Source organism: Prionailurus viverrinus, chromosome A3, assembly GCF_022837055.1.
Source record: "Prionailurus viverrinus isolate Anna chromosome A3, UM_Priviv_1.0, whole genome shotgun sequence".
NCBI lineage: Eukaryota > Metazoa > Chordata > Mammalia > Carnivora > Felidae > Prionailurus > Prionailurus viverrinus.
The window spans coordinates 86,256,629-86,275,738 of NC_062563.1; the positions used below are offsets into that span (position 1 = coordinate 86,256,629).

At 38.9% G+C, this 19,110-nt stretch overlaps 1 protein-coding gene across 3 annotated transcripts in view; it reads left to right on the top strand.

Moving 5' to 3' along the window:
- APLF (aprataxin and PNKP like factor) overlaps positions 1-19,110 on the top strand; it is an 81,943-nt gene that overhangs the window by 38,807 nt on the left and 24,026 nt on the right. For 2 of the 3 annotated variants that reach the window (XM_047853819.1, XM_047853820.1), the window contains exons 7-8: positions 11,239-11,594; positions 12,248-12,373. In XM_047853819.1, coding sequence (XP_047709775.1) covers positions 11,239-11,594; positions 12,248-12,373 — 482 coding nt within the window. Of the gene's footprint in view, positions 1-11,238; positions 11,595-12,247; positions 12,374-13,204; positions 13,275-19,110 lie in introns of all 3 variants that reach the window. The other variant, XM_047853821.1, reaches the window with a different exon arrangement.

Consider the following 19,110-nt stretch of genomic DNA (forward strand, 5'->3'; position numbering starts at 1 on the left):
GAACCGAGATCATGACCTGAGCCGAAGTCGGATGCTTAACTGACTGAGCCACCCAAGTGCCCCTAGAGTGTGTGACTCTTGATCATGGCGTTGTAGGTTTGAGCCCCAATATGGGTGTAGAAATTACTTAAAAATAAAGTCTTTAAAAGAATTTATTATTTGATCATTTGTTTTCTTTATCAAGTGTTCTAGGTAAGAATTAATTATATGTTGTATGCAGCAAGGAAAAACCCAAACTGCTATTTATTACTGAGTTTATGAAGATAAAAACTAGCCCAGATTTTTTTTGGCTTATAAAAACTAAATTCGTACTTGCTTTGTAGAAAACATATCTATTTAATTTAGAAATTTTCAGACTGGAAAGAAAGTGGAGACCACCAGACTCTGGTTGTAATTGGCACCTCCATTCTGAAAACCCGGTTTCTTCTATTTCATTGGTCATCCTCAGACTGCATATGTAGCCACTTTTTTCTTGATACCTGTGATGAACAACTGATAGGCTAGTTCTTAATAGTCTGTTGCAGGATTATTTCTGGGCTAATTTACAATATTTAGAAACCTCCTCTTTCCTCTTTCAGTTTTTGCTAACTCATTATAATGGTTTGGCTGACTTAAGCATTCTTTAACACTGGGTACTTAATGAAAATGGGACCTATTATTGGATGCATTTAAAATGAGAGAATTAGAGAAAGAGAGAAAGCATGAGTGAGCGAGCAAGGCAGAAAGTTCAGGTATTTTTCCTCTTCAGAAAAGGGTGGCTTTAGGTAACAGTTCTCGTGATCTGTAGTTCTGTGGCTGAGCCCTGTGGGTGTCCATCTTTTTAGTCTTAGCAGGAGCCAAAGGAGTAGGATTGGTTTTAGAATAGTGTATGCTGGGATGATCGAAATGCAATCAGGTCTTCCAGAGGGTCAGGCCTTTTATAGTACTCACCTCACTCCTGCCTCCTCTCCCATTAGAAAAGATCTGGCTTCTCACTGGATCCTTTCTTCCAGCTAGGGAAGTGAGGTCTAATCCCCATGGGCTCAACTCCTTTGCTTACTTATGGAGTGAGGTTTAATAAATGAAAACAAAATGTTTTCTAACTCACATGTATTGACCATAAAAAGCTATTCAGATAAAACTTGTTTACTTTGAGCCCTAATATGCTCTATTCTCTGAACATATTAATGTGACTGCCTTTTGTTTCCAAGAAGAAAAATTACTTTTTTCAGAAGAAAATTTGTAGTATGCATATTTTGCTATGTTTATCCCAACCCATTACCCAAGCTTGGTAATTACAAGTAAAACTTAAGACCACTTTCTTAATTGATAGATTGCAGAGAGTAGCGAGCAGTAAACAGATCCGAGATATTTGAGGTATTTGTGAGATTTTGAAGACGCACAAATTAGACTGTCTGCGAGTTTTGTGACTCTAATAATGTCTGGTCATGAAGATAATTGCTCTGAAATTGTCCGTATTTCTCATTAGTTCTTACATCTTCCTGCAGCTCCTTACGGGTTATATAATTGTCCATTTTGGGAGTGAACATGAGGGTGCTTGAATCTAACTTTAAAGAAATAATCTACCTAATTCACATAATCTAATTAGGGCTCTGTTATAAACAGAACGAAGCCTACCTGAAACAACTTAAGCAGGTGGCATCATAAGGCATGTTAACTATTGCTGGGGAGCCAGGTCCCAGGAATGCTGGAGCGTTACTTCTCCTTCCTTAGGGTTTCTGAGGGAGCTTCATCTCCCCTAGTACAGGAGAAATAAGCCTCAATTTTCCATAACCTTTTCATAACACTTTACGCAGGGCTCTCTGGTAAAGTGGGGCCAGAAAAAGTGACTTAGACTAAAAAGCCAAGCAGAGCCTTTCCAAACTCCATGCTCTGTCCCTGTCCAGTTTCAGTTTTAACACTGGTTGGCAGCTGATCCTGAGGGGTTTCTATAGCGTGGAGCAGGGGAGGGAAAAAGTTAAAAGTGAGAGAAAACAAGAGGCTGGGCCCACCTAGTTAGTCTAATGGCAGGAGATTACCAGTTACAAGAGACTAAGAACGGTTTGGCCAGGACTATAGAGTAGACGTAGGTCAATTTACTTAGAAAGAATCACATTCTCTTGGGGAGAATTGGTAAGAAAGGAAGTGGAAAGAAGGGGCAGAAATCACCTTCACGCTCTTGGGCCCTATTCCTGAGATTCTGATTCAGTTGATCTGCAGGGCCTGTGCAACAGTATTATTGTAAATAAACTTCCACAATTTTAATGGCACTGAAAGGTGAGAGCTACTGATGTACCATCATTCAACACCTTAGAGGAAACTGTGGACCAAGGTCATATTGCTAGAGATCTCGGGACTCAAATGTAAGTCTTTCCATTTGGGGTATAATGGATTTCTCTACCACACAAATTAGACCGTCTACAGGCTTTGTGACTCAATGTCTGGTCATGAAGATAATTGCTCTGAGATTGTCCATATTTCTCATTAATTCTCTTACATCTTTCTGCAGCTCCTTACGGGTTATGTAATTGTCCAATTTGGGAGTGAACATGAGGGTGCTTGAATCTACTAACGTTAAAGAAATAATCTACATGATTTACATAATCTAATTAGGGCTGTGTTACAAAAAACAGAAGGAAGCCTAACTGAAACAACTTAAGCAAATAGTATTATAAAGCGTGTTAATTGTCTGCTCCTGGTAAGCAAGCTACCCTAATATTTAGTGACTTAACAGTCACTATTATTATTTCTGATAATTCTGTGGGTTGGCTGGGCTCAACTAGGTAATTCTTTTGTGACACCTTTTTGGTGTTGAGCTAGGCTGCTTTCAGCTGGGAACTTAGCAGCGGCTGGAACATCCAAAATGGCTCTACTTGCATGAATAGTGCTTCCACAATGGTTGACTGAATGACTGGCTGCTGGCTGGGCCTCCCTTTCTCCACTTAATGATTAAGTAATCTAGACTGAGCATCTTTACCTGACGGCTGGTTTCCAAGGGAGTGAAAGTAGAAGCATCCTTCTCTTAAGGCCTGCATTTGGAACTGGTGCAGTGTCATTTCTGCTGCGTTATTTTGGTCAGAGCAAGTTACCACCAGCCTAGATTCAAGGGGAGGGGATAAGGACTCCTCTGCTTAATGGATAAAAGGATGGAAGGAATTGTTGGCAGTCATCTTTGATGACTGTCACACAAAGATGAGAAATAACTCAGTTTCCAGAATGGAAAGGAAAATACCAAGAACTATGGATCATAAAGACCAGCTGGGACAAGGGGCTTGATCACAATCATGTTGGTCTGTGGTTTTCCCATCTTTACCTCTTGAATTGTTCGTTCTTCACTGTTGTCAGCAGGCATGCTTCACCTGGAGTACTACATGGTCACTGGTAGCTCCAGGCTCGTGTCGTCTAGTTGTTCAGCTGAAGAGGAAAAATGAGAGTTTCTCTGTGGTTTCTTCTGTGTTAAGTTCTAGGGACTTGGATCATGAAATCTCCACTTAGGCCCTTCATAGTGGTTGGGGAGATGAAGTAGTTTAATTACCCCTTTCTGAGTCATATATGCACTCATTATCAGACAGATGGAGGAAAGGGGGTTGAGAAAGAAATAAATACTAGGCATTGTATTTTTTTTGCGGTGGGGGGGATACTATAGTTAGATCTGGATAAATTCAGAGAGGAGGAAAACTGGTAGTTTTTAAGTTGGTCGAGATCAGCCTAACAAATGAGATTTGGAACAGTTGGGAACACTTGGGTTATACCATAAGGTGAAAGAGCAGATGTGAGGAAGAAAGGGCTTTCAGAATTTCAGTGTATCTAGAGGGGATTCTCTTGTTTTGACTTGGCCTCTATTGAGCAGTCAGGTGTCAAGGTGGTCAATTAGGACAAAGAGCCGAACTGAAAGTGACTCAAGCCTTTCTTCACTTAGTGCGACGATGCAAGCAAAGGGGGAAATGAGTTGTCAGCTTCCCAGTGTTCCATTTTGTCCCAAGGAATGGCATTTGGCAAGGGTCAGGTAGAAGAAGGTATGAAGAATCTTCTAACTGCTGAGGAGCCCTGAACCAGAGGCTTCTGCCTCTTTCTAGACCAGCAGGAAGAAGAGGAAGAGCTAGGAGTGGAAAGGTACAGAGTCAAAGTAGAGAAAAGTGCCTGTGCCTCAGCCAAGGCCCCCCATAGGGAGATCTCAGTGGAGATCCCAGAGAAGGGCCTTAGCCAATCACCCCCTTCCCCCACACACCTCTCCAAAGAGACCTCTGGATGGAGGCACCTGGGCAAGGAATGTCCCATAAGTATGGCTGGTCCAGCACGGCTTGAGTCCTTGCTTACAGCTCCTTCCAGGAAACTGTAGCATACTGGCTGTGTACCATGTCTGATGTGGGGAGGGCAGCTTCCCCCATGAGGCCTGCCAGTCAAAGCCTTGTGATTGTCTAAACTTGCACTTGAAAGATCACATATAGAGTTTTGGCCTAGAGCCAGACTCCTCAGTCTGCACCTTGCTCTACTGACTGCTGTTTCACATGAGTTCCAGAAAGACCAAGAGGTCTGAGTGTACTCCACCCAACTGCTGTCTATTCCTTTTAATCTGAGTTAGGGCTCCCACATTGAATCCCATCTCCTTTTCTGTTTGATAGGCTTGACTAGACATCGTAGAATGTGGCATATTAAGCTAACAATTTATGATAATGTAATCTTACCTCCATTTCCACCCCCCCCCCAACCATATTTGTCTGACCCAAATCTAACTTTCACATTGAAATCTTTGAGTACTTCTAGTAATATGCCCTTATTTGAGCCTTGGGACTGATAGTAATAGGTGATACAGCAGGTGGAATGATATTGACCTCTCGGTCTAGCTACAGGGGTCACAAGTTCCTAAGTCACAGTGGGAGTCTTCGCCAGTTAACCCTGAGCATCCCAGAAGTCCATTCAGGCGCTAAGATATTAAAGAGATATAAAGAGAATAAAAATACCCAATTTAGAGCATCTTGAAGATAAAGGCTATTCTGCCCTATCAGGATGCTTTAGTGATTTATTTGGCAAAACCAACAATTTGGCAAGTGTTTATCTCAGAAAGTGTGAATCTGAACAACTGATCATAGAGTGTAATATAGGCCTATTGGTACTTTGGATGTATCATTTTTCCTGCCAACTTGAAGACTGCAGTCAGGGTTATTCAGAAAGAATTTTTAAAAAAGTCATCCAGAATATCAAAAGGTCCAAGTATTCAATAAAGTCTTTAAGGCATTACCAAAAAGAGGTTGTTTATTCTTGAAAGCTGGTTGGGGGGTGGGGTGGTATTTTGAAACTATCTTCATTTGTCTTGAGCACATTAGATACCTTGGCTTGGCTGCTTATATTATAGTTTGTTTGGGGGGAGGTGTGTGTTTGGGGGGAGGAGAAAGATGCTTATTTAATCTCTTTGAAGGAGATTTTGTATTAGGTGTTGAAAGATGGCTGGCATGCTAGCAAGTGGGCATGACAGCAAGAAGCGTCAGTGAACGGCACAGTGTGAGCAGAGGCACAGAGGGAGGGAAGCGTGTGCGGCCCGTTAGTGTACATTTACACTGGAGTGTCACCTGCATGCTTGCATGGACGTGTGTGTGGATGTGGGTGGGCGGGATACGGGGAGGAAGCCACTGCAGTAGACTGGGGAACAAATCAGGATGGCGCTTGACACCAGACTGAATAGGAATCAGGACTGTATTGTATGGCCTCAGAGACTTTGAGAAGGAGAGTAAGATGGTCAGGAAGATGGCTATAGCAAGGGTATGTAAGATGGAGGTGGGAACCTCCTAAGAATCTGCCATGGGGGGCCATAGGGAATGAAGGCCTGAGCTAGAATGGTGGCATTGGGACCAGAAAGGAGTGAGGGATAGGAGACACATTTTGGAGAGAGAACTAACAGAACCAGATGACTTAACAGCATATTGAGGAGAAGGTATTGAAAATGTTCTCAACACAACAGAGGAGTAGGTTTGACAGTTGGGGGAGGGAAGGGAGTAGCTGCTTGCGGTGAGGCAGTGGTAGCATATCTCTAAAAGCTGTCTAATAGACTGAAATGAAAGTCTGTCTCACGGAGGAGGTAAAAATCAGCACTAAGGAGAGAGTTCTGTTATATCTGTATTATTTGGAAGCAGACTTGGAAACAGTGCATTTAGAGTATAGGAATATATGGAGGTGGAGGCTTTGGCAGTGAGAGCCATTTCTGGTTTCACTGCCTGTTCTGTATGTATATGCAGCTTCCCCTGTGCTAATAATTGCTGACGTGAGTATGCTGGCTGTTAGGTATTTCATTTCTCTGTATACAGATGCCTGCTGTGGAGTCTCACTCCTATTTCTTTACGAAAATAGCAGGGGAGATGAAGAATATAACTCTTATTGTGCAGCCATCTCTTAAGTAAAGCTATATTCCCCAGAGCTCCTTGATACTGGTTTAGTACATCAAAGAATCCTACATCCTTTGCTTCTGACTAGCCATATAATGCCATTTATGGCATGGCTCTGATGAGCCCCACAGAAACATCTTTTTATTCATTCATTTATTCAGTAAGCATTCATTAAACAAATAGTGGTAATATAATGGCATTGATAATGCCATTGATAAAAACAACTTACACACACACATACACACAAGCATTTATTGAGCCCTAATTACGGGCTAGACCCACCATTAAGATATACTTATTTCATTTAATTTTTAGAAAATCCTGGAAAGTTGATTGATAATATCCCCAGTATACAGATCAAGAGACCTGAAACTCTGAGAGTTTATTTTACTGTATTTTTTTAATGTTTTTATTTATTTTTGAGAGAGACTGAGTGTGAGCAGGGGAGGGGCAGAGAGAGACGGAGACACAGAATCCAAAGCAGGCTCCAGGTTCTGAGCTGTCAGCGCAGAACCCAACATGGGGCTCGAACTCGTGAACCGCGAGATCATGACCTGACCTGAAGTTGGACACTCAACTGACTGAGCCACTCACGTGCTCCAAGACTCTGAGAATTTAAATCAACTTGTTCATATTCAAAAGTTAAGAAATGGCTAAACTGATAATCAAAATACGATTTTTTACTTCAAAGACCTTTCTAATAATCATTACACCAGCAGTCTTTCTGTTATATGCAAGGAATGTAGGATAAAAAGTGAGTAAGATAGCTGATAAATAGTTCATAGTCTTGTGGGGGACATACTTCAAAATCATGAAATAACGTGACACCACATTGATTTTTCTGGGGGCCTAGTGGACTGCCTAAGCCAACTTCTAGGGAAGGGATCCTCGCATAAGTGATCTGAGTTGAATCTTAACAGAAGAGGAGTAGGCATGAACCAGGTGCAGAAGAGGTAGAGGTAGACTCCATCCAAGTAGATGGGTAGCAGGTACAGGAGCAAAGAGGGTACAAATAGTATGCCGGGAACTGTTGTTCTTAGAATTCTCAGTGTAAAGCTGGGCAACAATGTGAGATGAGGTTGGAGCTGGCAGTGGGGACCAGTTGCAGAGGGAGGACCTTGAAATGTTTTTGGCCACGAAGATAATCCTGGCAGCTCTTTAGAGGAGAGATGGAAAGAGAACAAAATAAAAGACAGGGGGATGAGGGAGGAGATCAGGACATCTCAGTCAAGAAATTAAGAGAATGTGACCAAGGTTAGTAGCATTAAGGATGACACAAAGCCGTTGGGTTAGAGAAATCTTTAAGAAACAAAACTGCAGGACTTGTTGCTTGGATCTGGGCAGAGTGAGGGAAAGGAGTGAAAGACAGACTTCCAAGTTTCTGGCTAGAATAGATGGAGAAGTCTTGTTGGCAGAATCTTGGGTACAGAATTCAGGGAAGGATTTCAGTTTTGACATTTTGAGTTCAAAGTATGTAGGATATTGAGGAAGCAATGTCTAGCTAGTGGTTGAGTATAAGTTTGAAGTTCAAGAATGAATGTGGGACTGGAGATTGGGACTTTTTTTTTTTTTTTTTTTTGAGACAGAATGAGCGGGGAGGAGCGGGGGTGGGGGGAGGGCAGGGGGAGAGAGAGAGAGAGAGAGAGAGAGAGAGAGAGAGAAAGAAAGAAAGAAAGAAAGAAAGAAAGAAAGAGAGAAAGAGAGAAAGAGAGAAAGAGAGAAAGAGAGAAAGAGAAAGAGAAAGAGAGAATCCCAAGCAGGCTCTGCACTGTCAGCACAGAGCCCAATGTAGCACTCAAACTCATGAACTGTGAGATCATCACCTGAGCTGAAATAAAGAGTTAGATGCTTAACCGATTGAGCCACCCAGGTGCTGCTGGAGGCTGGGATTTTTGAATCCTTAGTATGTGGGTGCTAATAAGACTAATGCAGGACTTTTAAGGCAACTTAATACAGACATTCTTTCCAAGGGTAGCAAATTACCTCAATGAACTTGAATTGGTAAGAAGTTCTTCATCCTGTCTCTTCTGGTACATTAAAACTTCAGATGGTTTAGGGGCAAGGGAGGGCATGCTGGATTAACAAGGCTATTTCAATAGCCTTAATAGTACATTCCAGCCACCTCCCAGTCCAAGATCACCTTACACTAACTCCATGCTCCTTGATCCCTGAGGCCTCTAGCGTATATTTTTATAGCGAAGGGAACCTGGGTTCTCTATCGTGAATCTTCAGCCTCCCACATTTCATTCTTCATATTTTCATCAAATCTAAGAAATAAGCAGTTTGGGTTCTTATAACACATGGACCTCTCTGCCTTTCTTCTGCTTCTTCCAAGTACAGAGTACCTTCCATCTTTCCTATCCCCTCCCCCGCCAGTTCAGTGACTCTGGCTCCTGAGCTCTGTAACTGGCACAGGTTGAATTTGTGTCTCAGCAAACTTACAAATTACTGCATGTAATGGATTTTGGGGATCATTTATAAATAATTGAAATCATGAATGTTAAATTCTTGAATGCCAAAAGTCTACTGAGTATCAATATTTCATGAAGTTCCATAAAGAACATTATGAATTCCAGCTTTTGTGCCTCTTCAAATATATTTGAGAACACCTGATCCGTAGTATTGATATCTGTGTCTCTATCACTCCTTTTTCTTTTAGAGTAAACTATCATGTTAAACTTATTATTTGTGAAGATTTATTTTAAGAAACAGTGGGGACAGTTGAAATAATGTTAAACATTTCATATCTTATATTTCATTTTCTTTGGTTTGTTTTTTATTTTTTAAATGGCAAAAAATACATGCTATTGTCAAAAAATAGAATGTCAGAGCATGTGGAGTATAAAGTGAAAATCTTGATTTGCCTTATCCTTCAGTCCCATTGGCCTTACTAATATTTTGGTTTGTATCCTTCTAAACCTTTTATTTGGATTTGTACAAGTAAGTATACACATAGGTATATAGGGTTTTTTTTAAAGCTAAATGGAATCATAATATGTGTGTGTGTGTGTGTGTGTGTGTGTACATATATTTAATTTTTAATTTAAAAATCCTTAGATACATATATAGAGAGGTCTATTCATTTTCCACCTCTGCACGGTGTTTCATGGTAAAAATGGATTCTAATTTATTTAACTACTTCCCCGGTTGTGTCCTTTTTTTCCCTATCATGACTGACAGGATGTTGAGTGGGATTTTTTCCCCTCTATCATCTGAGAACTGCTGCTGCTTAGGCCCAGAGCTGGGGACAAAAGTACTAAGTGTAGGTATCTCATGTTTGAAAGGAGCCCCCAGCAGTGGTAGCCAGGCCTTTCCTTGTGAAGCTTATTGAAAGATTTGAGAAGTGTTCACTACCCAACCCCCAGGCTTTATACAAACAGAACTGAGAAGCCAGAAAATTTTAAGATTTAGGGAGTGCTGTGTTTGTAGGGAGACGTTATGTTCTCTCTTTTGAAAACCCAAAGTGTAAGAGAATTCATTGTGGAATTTAGAGATGCCAACAGGGAATAAGAGACTGGCATTTTATTGAACATCTGCTAACCTGCCCTACTTCTACTTAAACGGGGAGAAAGAAAATTGGTGAGTTGACCCAGTGGGGAACTGCCAAGTGGGGAGGTGGGGCAGGATTGCCCCATTCCCACCCCAGAGTTCTAGTCCCTGGCATTTGTCAGTTGGTCCTATACTGGAGGGAGAGGAGATTGGGTTGTAACTGAGCAGCTTGGAAGAAAAGAGTGTGTGTTATAGACAGGTGTGGCATGAATGCCACCAGCTGAGGGTCAGCTCCAAGAGGTACCCAAACAATTGCCTTTCCCATGGGTTATTTATTATTATACAAGAAACATAAGAACTAGGTTCCTTTTGCAAGGTCTTTAGTCAGTTTGGATTGCATTTTAAAGTTACATACTATGTTTCTTAAAAAAGAAAAGACTATCAAAACGTTTAAGTAATTAGTCCCCAAAAAGTCATGCTAATTAGTATCTTCGCAGGAAATTTGAGCCATTGGCTATTAAGTAATATTAAAACCAGCTTTCTCCAGATGGCAGGCCAGCATACATGAGTCCTTAGTTATAAATTGGTGTGAACCTTCATATATACCTGTTATGTTGTCATCACATCCTAGAAGTGGTTACCAGCAAGACCAAAGTTTATCTGACAATGTTTCGACTCCACAGGATGTATAAGTAATTAAAAAGTTGTTTTTAATAGGATATGACTAGGTTTAATGTTCCTGGTGGTAAGTACAGATTAAAAAGGTTCTGCAGTGCTAATGAGAATATTTACTTGGTTCAAAACACCCTTTGGTTAAACTGAAACTTTTGTTCAGACCACTTCAAGGGAGTCATATTTATTTTCTGAGTCTTTCATGACACACCTTCATACCAATTTTTCTGTGAGGGAGGAGCAGTTTTGTTTTAGCTAAAGGAAAAAAGTCATGATTATATTTAGAGGGCAGAAATAAAGTATTGCAATAACTTAGAAATTATAAAGACAGTTCAAGTTAAGAGCATGACATATTATTGAATGGGGAATTTAAAAGACTAGTAGTTTTGGGGGGAAAGATTATATTCAATTGGAAGCAAAGTTGTATTCTCTTATGTTTCATTTGTATTTTTCTGGTTATTTTTCAGTGAATGTTTGACATAATTGTAAAGGTTTGATACAGCTGTATATTCCTTTTCTAATAACTGTAGATTGTTTTAAAGCTACCAAATTAGAGACATGGAAAACAGCATTTTAAATAATTTTAAAATGTGAATCTTGAAGTTTAAAAAATATAATATGGAATGAATCTTGCAATTTCATGCCTTTTATTAAGTTTACATATTTCTTTTAAAGTACGTTTCATTTATTTCTAGTATCTTCTTTCTGATTTACCTTGTAGGAAATGCCGCAGTCATCTTCTGCAATCTTATTAAATAATGCAGAAGTAAATAATAAGAAGGCTAATACACAGAGAAGTGAAATCCCAATAGAGGAACGTGGTAAGGTTCCTGAACATAAGATTATTATGAAAGGAACACGAGATAAAGAAGGCAAGATGATGGACTGTTCTGAGGGTTACTTGACTGCCCAGGACAAGTCCTTCCACGAGGAGTCTCAAGGATCTCCTCCTGAGTCCAGTTCTGATCTCTCCAATCCTGAAACTTTGCATGCAAAGGCAACTGATTCAGTTCCACAAGGTTCTGAAGAAAACAAGATCAAGAGGACATCCTGTATGTATGGGGCAAACTGCTACAGGTAAAATGAAATTACAGGTAGCACGAAATTCTGTTGTTTCCATAGCATGTAGCTATGTGGTACGTATGTGTTAAAAGCCTAATAAAATACATTGGCCTAAAGGTTAGGAGCTTTATCATGTTTCTACTGGTTTGCACTGTCTCAGTATTCATTCCTGCAAATCCTGCTAGAGACTTTCATGATACTGTGAGGGAATTAAATGTTTCATATGTAGACATGCTGATTAATGCAAGGACATGAACTAGGCAGTCCAGACTTGAGAATTTAATCACCCAGACCTAAACACTTGCTTATGTAATGTCTTATTTAGATATTAGAAAGATGACTTCATAAACAGTTGTAGTATATAATGTAACTATCAAGAGAATTTTAAGTTGTGTTTAAGGCATTCTGCTGGTGCTTTTTTCTTTATATTTTTCTACTTGTGTTTGTGAATCACCATGGTACTTTGTTTTGGGACCAGGAGAGCTCTGTACCGAGTAGATGTCATGAGTTTTGTTTTTAACAATGTAGCTCATTGATTCAATTTCTGGAATAATTAGATGTGTATTGCTTGGTTTCCTGCCATATCTTACAAATTATTTTTTGTAGTATATCTAGAACTCTAGTATACCCTATTAATTATTTTTTCTGTATATTTGCCACCCTCCTAGGAAGAATCCTGTCCATTTTCAACACTTCAGTCACCCTGGAGATAGTGATTATGGAGGGATACAAGTCACGTGTCAAGATGAGGCTGATGAGCGGCCTGAATGTCCCTATGGAGCATCTTGCTATAGGTATGTACGCTTGAAATGTTAGTTGTATTCCTTTTCTCCTTCATCTCTGTTGTATGTTCAGAAGCAATTGCAGGCAACTTCTCACTTCAAGCCTTTTACTCTTTAAACGTCCATAGATAGCAGCTTTTCATTTTGTTCAAAAGTAGGATTATAATGTTTCTTTTAGATAAACATAAATTGTTGAAGTTATTAACCTTGTAAGTGCCTGAATTTGTTCCTCATTTCTAACTTTCCAAAATGCAAATCAGGTAATTGAAAAGCTGTCGATGCTACCCCATTGTACACTCTATCCAGACTCCTTAGTGTGACATAAATCAATTCAGGATGTTATCTCTGCCTTCCTCAACTCCTGCCACTCCACCATTCTTGCCAACACAGGAAACTCGATCCTCATAGAAGAGTGCCTTCTCCTCTTTCCTTTCATAGCATCTTTTGCCTGTCTGTGTCATGCACAGTAGAATTTACCTTATGAGATTGCATTTGTTTCTTTACTGGAATGGCATCTCCTCCAGACAATTAAGTTTCTCAACAGCAAGGACTATTTTATCCTTGTGTCTGCAACTTTGTTTAATGAATGAATGAACTAGAAATAAATCAAAATACCAAAGAAAGTAGTAGTGATTCCAATCTTAGAGAGCTTTAATTCCAAACAGCTATCTTTCTTAGATAAATTTGGAACAGTTTACAGAACCTACTGTTCTATTTGAAGTTGTTACTGTTTCTATGATTGTGGTTTTCAGTTGGAATGCAGGATAATCCTCTGAGGCTAGAAAGAAAAATCAGAAAGCTTATGCCTTATTATTTGAAAATTGCTTTGTTTCATTCCAGCAGAACATCTTGCAGACCTCTGCATATGCAGGTGACATATTTATGAAGAGGGGCATTGCAGGCATTGATAAAAGTATGACAGTTTAAAATTAATTTTATTGCAATAAGGGTATCTATTTAGAGAGAGAAAATTGGAATCCTAATTCACACCATAGTCAAAAACTGGATTCCAGATGGATCATAGAACTAAAATGTGAAAGAAAAAAACAATAAAGCTTTAAAGATATGTGTAAGGACATTATTTCATAGTCCCAGACTAGGATTTGTTTTCTAGAACAAGATAAAAAAGCAATAACTAAAATGGAAGACATTTAATTATTTGACTGCATTAAAATTAAGATTTTTTTATACATCAGTAGACACTATTAAGTGAAGATAAGCTACAAAATGAGAAAAAAAAATTGCAACCACATAATTGATAGTTGGTGTATATCCAGAGTACAGAAAGAGGACTTAACCAATTGCTACTGTTTTTCTCTTAGTGACATGTACAGGTTTTTTGTCCAAAAGGAAATCCAAATAGTGAATAAACTTATGAAAAAGTACTCAGTATTATTATTAATTAGGGAAATTTCACACGAGCATGTACACACGTGTGCATACATGCACACACAGACACACACACACACCCTTGAAGTAACTAATTCCTTGCTCCCTTTTATTCATTCAACAGATATTTCCCAAAGAATCATTAAATGCCAAGTACTGATGAAACAGTGTTGAGTGAGATTACTTGTAGAAGAAATGTGTGTCTGTCTGTCTGTCTATCTATCTATCTATCTTTAGAATAAAATACCTTTCACAGCTCATGGTGCCATGGTGATATTCCTTTTCCTTTTTAGGGAACTTTAGGGAATATTTTAGGAAACTTTTGTAATATAGAATTTTATTCATATCCATAAGTGGGGGAAATGTAGAACAAGTTCCAATGAAGCCATAATTTGTTTTCAAGTATTCAACAATATTGTTGCATCTATACTTCCCTCTCCTCCACCTGCTATCCCTACCCCTAGATTATTTTGAAGTAAATCCTTGATGTTGTATCTTTTCATCCCATTTTATTCATAGGTATCTTAGGGTTTATCACTAAAAGATAAAGACTTTCTAAAAATATACTACAACACCATTATTAAATAAATATCATTTAGATCCTATCAGGTATCCCAGTTCTCTTATAGTCTGTCTCTCTCTCTCTCTCTCTTTTTTTTTTTCTTTGATTTAGGAGCTAGTTAAGGTCCATATATGGCAAAAGGCAGCCGTGTTTCTTAAGTTATTTAATCAATAGGTTCCTCTTCCTTTTTTTTCCTTGAATGTATTTGTTGAAGAAAGCTAACCATTTTTTCTTAGGAGTGTCTGATTGTCTGGATTTTGCTGACTGCATTACCAAATTGTCATTTATTATGTTTTCCTGTATTTCCTAATAATTGGTATTTAGAGCTAGAGACTTGATCAGATATCAGTTCTAAAAATTGTAAAAGTTGCCTGGTCCTATGAATATCATGTCCCTCTTAGTTTCTAAACTGCTTCTTGCTATAAAGTCTCTTTTGTCTAATACTTACAAATGTTTAGGGGTTGCTCTTGATATACTATTATTATTAATTTATAATTTAGTTTTGTTGTGGTCATACATTTTTTAGAATTTATAATGTATTGAAATTTGGTTTTGGCTCAGCATATGGTCTGTTTTTGTTGAACATATTATGTGCACTTATATATGCTGTGATTTGGGGGAGTAAGGTTCTGTAAGTGTCAATTTGGACAGGTAGTTATAGTGTTGTTCATGTATTTGTTATCTTTGCTGATTTTGTTCTGTAGTTGTTCTATCAGTTACTGAGAAAAGGATGTGAGAATCTCCACTGTAATTGTGGGTTTGTCTATTTCTTCTCTTAATTCTGTCAGTTTTAATTAATGTACCACCTGTGGTCTGTCCTCAGTGGAAAAGCCATAAAAATGGGAAACTCACTCAAGCTTCTCCCTTTTTCCATGTATTGACTCCCCTCTGCTTTTGGTAGCTTTCCATTGCCTTAAGATTATGGTTTGTTTGTTTGTTTTTTAAGGTTATTTATTTAATTTTGGAGAGAGAGACAGAAAGAGAGAGAGCACAAGCAAGTGAGGGAAAGGAAGAGAGAGGGGGAAAAAGAGAATTCCAAGCAGGCTCCATGCTGTCAGCACAGAGCCCGACATGGGGCTCGAACCCATGAACCCTGAGATCATGACCTGAACTGAATTAAGAGTCGGACACTTAATTAACCAAACCACCCAGGCACCCCAAGATTATTGTTTTTATATTTTTAACAGAGTGTAATTGTTACCTGCGGGAGGTTTAGTCTGATATGATCTCCTCTGTCATTACCAGAAGTAGAACTTCTATTTTGTGTAACATAATATAGCCACTCCAGCTTTCATTGCTTAGTGTTTGTGTGATGTCATTTGTTATCCTTCTACTTTCAACCTGTGTCCTTATGTTTATTTACTTTTTATTTTATTTTTAAAAAAATTTTTAATGTTTATTTTTGAGAGACATAGAGAGACAGAGCACGTGCAGAGAAGGGGCAGAGAGAGAGGGAGACACAGAATCAGAAACAGGCTCCAGGCTCTGAGCTGTCAGCACAGAGCCCAACACGGGGCTTGAACTCACGAACTGTGAGATCATGACCTGAGCCAAAGTCGGACACCTAACCAAATGAGCCACCCAGGTGCCCCCCTCTATCCTTATATTTAAAGCCTGTCTCTTGCAAATGACATATAATTGGTTCACTGGTTTTATTTTTAATCCAGTCCGACAGTCTGCTTTTTCAGTGGATTGCTAGTCCAATTACATTGAATACAGTTGCTGTGTGTGTGTGTGTGTGTGTGTGTGTGTGTGTGTGTGTGTGTGTGTGTGTTTTGAGAGAGAGAGAGAGAACACGCAAACAGGGGAGGGGCAGAGAGGGAGGGAGACAGAGACTCAAGCAGGCTCCACACCCAGGGCAGAGCCCAACACATGGCTCAGTCACACAACAGTGAGATCATGACCTGAGCCCAAATCAAGACTCAGACGCTTAACTGACTGAGCCATCCAGGTGCCCCTAATTATAGATATTTTTAAGTTTAATTTTATCATTTCACTATTTGTTTTCTACTTGTCCCACATGTTCCTTGTTCCTTTATTCTTTTCCTGACCTCTTTTGGGTTGATCAAGTGTTTTTCATTCCATTTTTTTTCCTCCATTAACTTTTTAGTTATATATTCTTTTTTTCTTTCTTCATTACTTACATTTGATTTTAATAAGCATCATTGACTTATTACAGTCTACTATACAGTTGGTTCTTTTACCACTTCCCAAAGAGAACAGTAATCCTACGAGTCAATTTAAGTTCATTTACTTTCTCTTTTGCCCTTTTTGAACAAATATTGCTGTCATATATTTCCACCTCTACATGTGTCAACTTGTAAGGCATTGCTATTATTTTCTTAAGTTTTAAGCATTAGCATTCACTTCCATTTATTGACGTATTTATCATTTTGGGTAGCCTTCATTTATTTCTGAAGTTTTATCCTTTTATCTGGGACAATTTTCTTAGTCGTAGGAACTTCTTTTCATATTTCTTTAGTGAAAATCTTATGGAAGAAGATTCTTTCAGCTTTAATGGGTCTGAAAATGTCCTGATTGATTGATTGTTTGATTGATGACTCTTCACTGGGTGTAGAATTTGAGCTTGACAGTTTTGTTTTCTTTCAGCACTTTGAAGATGTTGTTCCATTGACTCTTGCATCCATAGCTTCTGTTAAAAGTTGATCAAGAGTCACATGTTCTACTGACTGAGCCACCCAGGTTCCCTTCATTGCTTTTACTTTCAACAGTTTAATGTGTTTCTAGATATGATTTTTTTTTTTACATTTATCGTATTTGGGGTTCACTGAACTTTTTTGAAGGTTGATGTCTTTGTTAGTTTGAGGAGACTGCTTAGCTGTTACCTAGTTTCTCAGATATTACTCTGCCCCATTCTCTGTCCTGTCTCATTCTTCTACTCTAATTAAGCATGCCCCATATGTCTCTTATACATTGTTTTATTATTTCCATTCTTTTTTTTTTTACACTTCTGTGCTTCAGATTGGATATTTGCTATTGATTGTCTTAGAGTTTAGTAATTCTCTCTTCTCTTGTGTCTAGTCTGCTAATAAACCCATCCAAAAAGTTCATAATTGCAGATATTGCATTTTGTGCATGTTATCTTTCATCAGTGAGGGACCCCCTCTGTTTGGGTAGGAGCTAGTCATCTCTGTCCAGTTAGAGATTTAGATAAGTAATACCTAGGTTGATATTTTAATAAAACTCAGTCTGCCTTTGGTTTGTCCCTGTTCCTTTGGCATAACTTTTCTAGACTTTTGATGGAAAAGCAGGTTTCTGTCTTCTCAGCTCTGAAACTTCCCTTTGGAGATTTTGAGCTTAGCCACTTAGGCTACCACCACCCCATGCATCCTAAATTCTGACATGTTTCTTGAGGGGAGACTAGTTATGTGTTTGTTGCCAATCCCTTCTCCCTAGTGGGACTTTATCTGTGAAGCACAACATGAATTAGAGATTTCATTCTGCCTTTTTGAAGTTTCAGACACAGACCTTAAACCTCTCATACCTCCCAGGAACTTAGGAAATGTTTCTTAGGAAGAATCAGCCTTGGGGTGCCTGGGTGGCTCAGTCGGTTAAGCATCCAACTTTGGCTCAGATCATGATCTCACACTCTGTGAGTTCAAGCCCCGCGTCAGGCTCTGTGCTGACAGCCCAGAGCCTGCTTCGGATTCTGTGTCTCCTTCTCTCTCTGCCCCTCCCCAGCTTGTGCTCTGTCTCTCTGTGTCTCTCAAAAAAAAAAAAAAAAAAAAGTTTATTTATTATTTAAAGAATAAATGATTCTTTTTTTTTTTTTTTAAAGAAAGAATCAGCCTTGTGTTTGGGATTCTTTTAGTTTTCAAGGTGTCATGACAACCCTGTGAGACCATGAAAAGCTCTACTCGTTTATCTTCTCTCAACTAGAGTTCCTCCAGGTGACTCAAATCTTATTCAGCCCACACTAAGAATTGGTAAAGACCTCTAGGGAAGAAAACAGCCAGTGATTGTCAGATAACCTTGGAAGGGTTTTTTCTCTGTGGAATTTAAATAGTCCAAAATTCTCATTGTTCCCACAGTTCCCTCATAAAAATAATTTTTATAGTTTTATCAGTTTTTTCCTACTTCTTAAGAGTATTGGCCTGTGATGATGTTCTATATCCTTCTCAAAATCCAAATGTGCCTATTCTTGAGAAGAGTGAACATAAAATACAAAACCTTCTTAAAAATAATCAAACGTCAAATACTGTCAAAAATAGTGTCAAAAATTGCTGCCTTCATGTCATCGGTCTCTTTAAGAGAGGTCAGAGGAGAGAGTAGTCAAGAGAAAATACTCCAATGCCAGTGATCCACATATGCTAATAGAAACTTCCAGATCTATGTCTAAATATATTTATATATTCACAGAGTGTATTTTTTTCATCTGTTGAGCTGCTTGGTGTCTTGATTTAACTTAGAGATAAAATCTGAAGATTTTTTTTTTCCCTTGTTAATTTTAATTACAGTACAGAGAGACTCTTGGAGAATGTTAGATCTGATTGCTTACTCTGACTACTATTTTACAAATAAGGGAATGGGAACTAAGAAAGGTTAAGTGAGTTACCTAAGACTCCAAAGCCAGTGAGATCAAAACCAAGTTTCTTTCTTCTCTCCTCTGCTCCAGCATTTCTCTTGGCATGGCCTGACTCCACCATTGTAATGCATAGCTTTCTAAAGTATTAAGTGGACTCCACACCCAGCACATGACTTGAACTCACAACCCTGAGATCAAGACCTGAGCTGAGACCAAGAGTCGAACGCTTAACCAATTGAGCCACCCAGGAGC